The sequence below is a fragment of the Octopus bimaculoides genome, chromosome 12, assembly GCF_001194135.2.
Source record: "Octopus bimaculoides isolate UCB-OBI-ISO-001 chromosome 12, ASM119413v2, whole genome shotgun sequence".
Lineage (NCBI taxonomy): Eukaryota > Metazoa > Mollusca > Cephalopoda > Octopoda > Octopodidae > Octopus > Octopus bimaculoides.
The window spans coordinates 40502500-40509707 of record NC_068992.1 but is presented as its reverse complement, the minus strand read 5'-3'; the positions used below and the strand labels follow the sequence as shown (position 1 = coordinate 40509707).

The 7208-nt window shown below is 36.0% G+C and overlaps 1 protein-coding gene across 1 annotated transcript in view; it reads left to right on the top strand.

Annotated features, from left to right (window-relative positions):
- Positions 1–7208, top strand: part of LOC106877925 (uncharacterized) — a 48558-nt gene that overhangs the window by 24927 nt on the left and 16423 nt on the right. The window contains exon 6 of the mRNA XM_052972037.1: positions 3034–3156. Within this exon, the coding sequence (XP_052827997.1) occupies positions 3034–3156 (123 nt within the window). The remainder of the gene's footprint in view (positions 1–3033; positions 3157–7208) is intronic.

Genomic DNA, 7208 nt, shown 5'->3' with positions numbered 1-7208 from the left:
GTGCCTCTAGTAGAAAGGGTTATTATTATTATGTTTAAGGCAGCGAACTGGCAGATTTGTTAGCATGCCAAGTGAAATACTCTGCAGCATTTTGTCGGCCTTTATGTTCTGAGTTCAAATTCTGCTGAGGTTGACTTTGCCTTTCATCCCTTCGTGGTTGGGAAATTAAGCACCAGTGAAACGCTTCCCCAAGATTTCAAGCCCTGTGCCTTTAATAGAAAATATTGTTTTTATTCTGTTGTGTCTGAGGAGAGTCATTCTCTTTTAGTGCCTTATAATTTAACACACCAGTAAAATTTCCACTTATTTCTTTTTTATTTTTCTAAAATATTCATTGCATCTTGCAACGTTTTCAATAGTTTTGAACCAAAACTATTGAAAAGGTTGCAAGACAAAACAAAAATTTTTAGGAAAATAAAAAAGAAATAAGTGGAAATTTTATCGGTGAATGTGTTAAATTATAAGGCACAAAAAGAGAATGACTCTCCCAGAAACAACAGAATATGCTTCAACACACGAACTCACATAAAGAATCTTGCAAACCAAATCCAAAAACGAAATTATTATCATTATTATGATTATAATTATTATTATTATTATTATTATTATTATTATTATTATTATTATTATTTTTAGGAAGTTAGATATTGTAGTTATGACCCTTTATGCTTTGAACTCAAATATCTCTAAGGGCCAACTTAACTTTTCATTCTCTTTGGGGTCAATAAAATAACGAGCTTAATTATGCTGGTTGATTTAATCAATGTGACCCCTCTCCTAATTTGTGGCCTTCTTGCGTCATTGTGAAAAGTCATTATTGGGGATTTGATCTCTCAAAAAGTTGAACATCCCTTATTCATAAGGCACCACATTTGAACCCTGTAACATTATTCCCATCATTTCAAATTAATCATAGATTATCTTCTTATAGCTTTGAGATTTCAATCTGATTGCTTATTTTTGGAATGACATTGTAGGATAGGCGTGAGAGTACAGATCTGGCCAGTTTGAACATAGAAGAGGTAAAATATTTGAGTTGGATATGGCCAGTTTCAATATTGAAGGGTTTCATCTTGTTAGTAAGAGATCATCCTAGAGATTTAGACATTTTACCCTTTTGAACTCAGATTACTCTGTCAAATATAATCCTTATTTATTCCCATTGTTTTGAGTTAATCATAGATTATCTCACAGCTTCAAGATTTCAGTTATGTGATTCTTGTTTTTGAATGATATTGTAGGATAGGTGCAACAAGCTGGATCTGACCAGTTTGAGTATATGAAGGTGAGTCAAAAAGTAATGCCATTTTGTTTAGGACAGGTATAATTACCAATACAGGAACATGTATCATACATCAAAATGAAGCTGGTTCTCTGTGGATCACATCCCAACTTCTCAACATTCTCACCGTTTCTCTCAATAGCAATGTTCCACCTTCGAATGAGAGCATTACCCCTGCCGCGTAAAATTCTGTTGACTGTTCTTTGAGCCACTTCTTCACTACAGTTTTCACTTCCTTGTCACTGGAATAATTTAGCACCTTCACACTATCATATCTTTGGCCCCATGAAAGAGGGTTTGAGAAACAAACATTATTCCAGTGACAAGGAAGTGAAAACTGTAGTGAAGAAGTGGCTCAAAGAAGAGTCAACAGAATTTTACGGGGCAGGGATAGATGCTCTCATTTGAAGGTGGAACATTGCTATTGAGAGAAACAGTGACTATGTTGAGAAGTTGGGATGTGATCCACAGAGGGCCAGCTTCATTTTGATGTATGATACATGTTCCTGTATTGGTAATTATACCTGTCCTAAACAAAATGGCATTACTTTTTGACTCACCCTCGTAAAACAAGAATATTTAAATCAGAAACGGCTGGTTTAAACCCATAAGAGTTAATGAAGATATGAAACTACAAGAACATGCTCATGTAAAAGATACCAGATTTACTTAACCCCTTAGCATTCTGATTACTCTGTCATATGTAATCCTTATTCATTGATATTATTTTGGATTAATCTTGCTTTATCTTGTAACTTCAAGATTTCAATGTGATTGTTTAGTTTTAGAATGACATTATAGAGTAGGTATTAGAGGCCAGATCTCTCCAGTTTGACAAAAAAGAAATAGAAAATATTTAGGCTGGATAAGGCCTGTTTAATCCTTTAAGCATTCAGATTACTCTGTCAAATGTAAAACTTATTTATCCACATTGTTTTGAATTAATTAAGCATTACCTCTATGATGTGATTGTATATTTTTAGAATGACATTGTAGAGTAGGTGTTAGAGGCCAGATCTGGTCAGTTTGAACATAAAACAAACAGGAATATCTAGACCGGATATGGCCAGTTTAACCACTTAAAAGTTGCAGATATTAAATGTGTCTCTGTCTCTTTAGGTTTATCAAGATTCCCAAAGAGAAATTTCTCTGATTTGATTGGATTTCTCTCCCTTTGTTTTTTTTTATGACATATCTCTAATTAATTAATTAATAGTTATATTCTTAATTTCTACTTGTTTCAGCCATTAGACTGTGGCTGTGCTGGGGCACCACTCTGAAAGGTTTAGTCAAACAAATCACTCCCTCTATCTATTTTTTATCCCCTGTATTCATTTTATGTATAAAAAACTGGGGCAAGGAAGCAAGAAAAGCAAAAATAAGATTTAAATATAAAGAACTCAATTGAAGGAAATAGCAATGGCATAGTCTATAATCTATACATGCTATAACAGGATTTTGTAAGCCACAAATAAGACATTGCAGGATTTCTTTACCATTTGATGGCACCAGAATTTTTTATTTCTTTTATTTTATTTTGCATCTTCTTTTGCTAATAATATATTTTTTTGGCTATTTTATTGTTTTTTTCCCTCTTGATTTCTAGCTTATTAGGCCACATTCATTTAACCAACAACCAATTATACAGGACATCCTCACACTTTATTTCTACACGATTTAAAACTTTGTTTTTACTAAAAATTCTATACATATGTTATTGTTTTTTGTACTTTTTCAACTTTTTTTTAAAGATTCTGACTTTGAACTCCTCAATCAGCAGAACTTCTCAGATTTGGCATATCTTCAGCTGGCTGCAAGAACTGGAAGTGGACCAAATTCATCTGACCAATGTGACCTCAAGTTCAGGAATTCTGGTGAGAATATCATTATTATCAACTTTGCTTGACACTGGGGTACAAATATATGAAGCCCAATATACCCATCATGACTACCCGTCTGATAAAGGTACACCAGGCACATGCATCACAACCATATGTGCGTGACATGGTCTTCTCATATTAAGATAAACAGCACATGACCTTGCCGGTGAAACCCAGTTAGAATTTTCCTCACTTTGAAAGGTGATGTTCCCTTCCCTCTCTTCTATTTGTTGATACCTTTGTTTACCTACCAATGCATTGTTTCACTTTAAGGGTGCCTATTTACCCACCCATTATGGTATTTTGACTGTTGTCCATTGTTTCAAATACGTTTTAACATTGTCATTTTAGCCTTTTTTAAACAATCACATATAATTCGTCCCAAAGAATCAACTTTTGAATAAGAGTTTTGCTTCCACTAGCGAAAGCTATATGTATCTTTCAGAAAGCTCCATATCAATTTAACTTTATGCAGCATTCGATGTTACTTTATGTGCAGATTATTTGGGAGCTTTTGTTAGCTTATAATAGAATTGATAATCACTTGGTACACTAAAACCCATTTTCCTTTTCCAGATAATACAAACATGTCATCTAAAAAGACAGCAGGCATTGGCAGAAAGTTGTCTGCTGTGATTGCTAGTATATATACATACACATATGCACACACACACACATATATATGTATATATGTGTGTGTATATATATATGTCTTCATTACTTAGCAGTCCAGCAAAAGTGCCCAACAAAACAAGTACTACACTTAAAAACTATTAGCACTAGGTCGATTCATTCAACTAACAATTCTTCAAGGCGGTGCTCCAGCATGGCCGCAGTCTAATGGTTGAAACAATTAAAAGTTACAAATTGTGGAGTCATGCTACTCTGACTTGCCGTATAAGCAAACAGATTCCTGCCTCACATCCATACATCACAATAGGCTTCTTTCAGTTTCCATTTACCAAATTTACTCATAAGGCATTGGTCAGCTCAGGGGGACACACTTGTCCAAAGTGGTCTTGCAGTGGAATTGGTCTCTTCTACCAAATGCCAAGTTCGAGCAATCTGCATCTTCTTGTTCATTCATTTTGCAGCACCACTCTATAAGGCTTACATACATACAGTAATTATCAAAATTTAATGATGCATTTAAAAAATAATGAATACTGGATTTTAAAATGAAAATAAAAATATTTTTACATTAAGATGAAACTATTTATCAAATGCAATGAAATTAACACATAAAGTGTGACAGGCCACAATCATGGTCAACAGGCACAGATCAACAGGCCACAATCATGGCCCAGATAGATGCATTTAATTTATGAATGTTTGTTGAGGTCTAATATCACTCAAACGCTCCAATACCCCCCAGAATGCAAGAGGACTAATAGTTCAACTAATCACCATTATATACTAAGAAGATATTTTAACTATTTTTTGTTTTTTATGTGTGCATGGTAGTCTCATTTTCAGAAAATGTGCTCAGCAGTTCATGCTATGTAAGTGCAAATCCCAGCGTTTTATGGGTTAAAAGAAACTTTTCTTTGTATATTTATTTTAAATTTGTGTTATCAATAACAGTTATACTGTTTAACTATGAACACACTGATATTATACTGTTCCAAAAGTGTTTATTTTACCAACGTTGATTATAGCAGTGCTTCTCAAACTATCTGATGTGGCGTACCAGCAGTTTTTTTTCCAATCTGCCAGGGACCAGTAATATTTCTTAGTAATATTAATTGATACTAGAAACAATATAATGAATATAATAAAAGTTGACAATTTTTTTATTTATTTTGTAAACAAATGATACAATATTACTTAACCATTTTATAATGTTTCTTTCTTTTTTGGAAGCTCGCTGCATACCGGCAGCTGATGGCTCGCAGACCGGCGCCGGTCCGCAGACCACCACTTTGAGAAGCACTGGCTTAGCTTATGATAACCAAGGGAGATAAGGACTGTATTAGAGTTATCTCCCTTAGGAGGACATGGAAATTGAGATAGAAATGCTTTCGTTGTCATTGCATTGAAATTCACCTTTTTTCATGCTTCCATGGTTGGGATGAAATTCGGCGAGGAAGATTTTCTGCGGTCGGATGTCCTTCCTATTACCAACCCTTGCCTGTTTCCAGACTAGGTAGTATTTCCCCACAGCCAGACATGTTTTCATGGCAGTATGGAAACGAATGATGCCACATGTGTGTTGGTTGTACATGTTTGCAGTAATTATGCAATCACAAGGAATCACACGCACACACACATGCACACACGCACACACACATGCACATACGCACGCACACACACTCACACACACACACACACACACACACACACTATATTGATATATCCAAATCACTTTTTTTATTTTCTGTTTACCAAATCCACTCACAAGATATTGTGAGCTATGAAAGAGAAGAAAGGCATAGCTGTGTAGTAAGAAGCTTACTTTGCAACCATATGCTTCCAGGTTCAATCCCACTGCATAGCCCTAGACTGACCAAAACCATGTGAGTGAACATGGTAGGCAGAAACTGAAAAAAGCTTGCCGTGTGTGTGTGTCTTTGTGTTTGTGTTTTTCCCTCCTCCACTGCTTGACAACTGGTGTTGGTTTGTTTACATCCCTGTAACTTAGCAGTTAAGCAAAAGAGATCAATAGAATAATTACGAGGTTTTAAAAAAAAAAAGCCCAGTGGGGAGGGATCGATTCATTTGGCTAAAAATAAGAATATCTTCAAGATGGTGCCCCAGCATGGCCACAGTCTAATGACTGAAACAAGTAAAAGATAAAAGAAAGGTGCCACACAGCAGGCCTGAACCTGGAACCATGTTGTTTGCATCTTGTATGCATTTCTTAACCACACAGCCATGACTGCCATTGACTGACGCTGAAGTGTCTCTGTCTAATATCTCTGTTCTCTATACTTTGTTTTAAAACTTCATTCTTTACTTCATAAATAATACACAGAAACATACAGGGTAATACACACACAATAGACATATCACTTACCTGTGATACTTATGAGAAATAGAGATAGATGTATAAAAAAAAAAATAATAAATATATAAATAAACAAATATGTAAATACATACAGCCAGTACCACGTGACTGGCCCTCATGCCAGTGGCACGTAAAAGCACTCACTACACTCTCGGAGTGGTTGGCGTTAGGAAGGGCATCCAGCTGTAGAAACTCTGCCAGATCAGATTGGAGCATGGTGCAGCCATCTGGTTCACCAGGCCTCAGTCAAATCGTCCAACCCATGCTAGCATGGAAAGCAGACGTTAAACGATGATGATGATACAACATATGAAGCAAAAACCCAAACACACACACAAGAAATTTCACAGACGGCTACAACAATGGCAATAACAGCAACAGCAACAACTACCATGATGGCTACATTGTGGGTGAACACACATACACAGAGGAATACAGGAACTGTAACCATATTTTGGGGTCTTAGGACAGCAGCAGCACAATGGGGTGAGAGGATGGGGCTGCTGAGGGGAAAGCCACACTGCTGCTAAAAACTATGACACACACACACACAAGCATACACACATGCACACATACACATACACACAAACAAGGACACAATTGCATGCGCACATAAGGACACACATATGAGAACAGACTGGAGCAAGAACACACATGAAAACAAAAAGTGTCGCTGAAGAGGTCACATGTGTGACAAAAGATTTCCGGACAATGGACAGGCATTAAAATAATAAGATAAGACCAGTAACAAATAAGTGAAAAAAACATACAGGTCATCATCGACTTACGACCACAATTGGTTTCAATGACTGGTCCTAAGTGGGCCTACATGGCTGTGTTGTATATTTTTACATTCTTAAAGTATATTCTTAGGTAAAAGTCACACACAGCATTCTGTATTATACAATTACTAGCAGAAATACCCGGCGTTGCCCGGGTTAAAGAGAATAATGAAATCTAAAAACGCTGTCTAGACTACGCAACCCTCGACTGATAGTAGCTACGATACTATATTTCTACATTAATAACTCTCCAATCC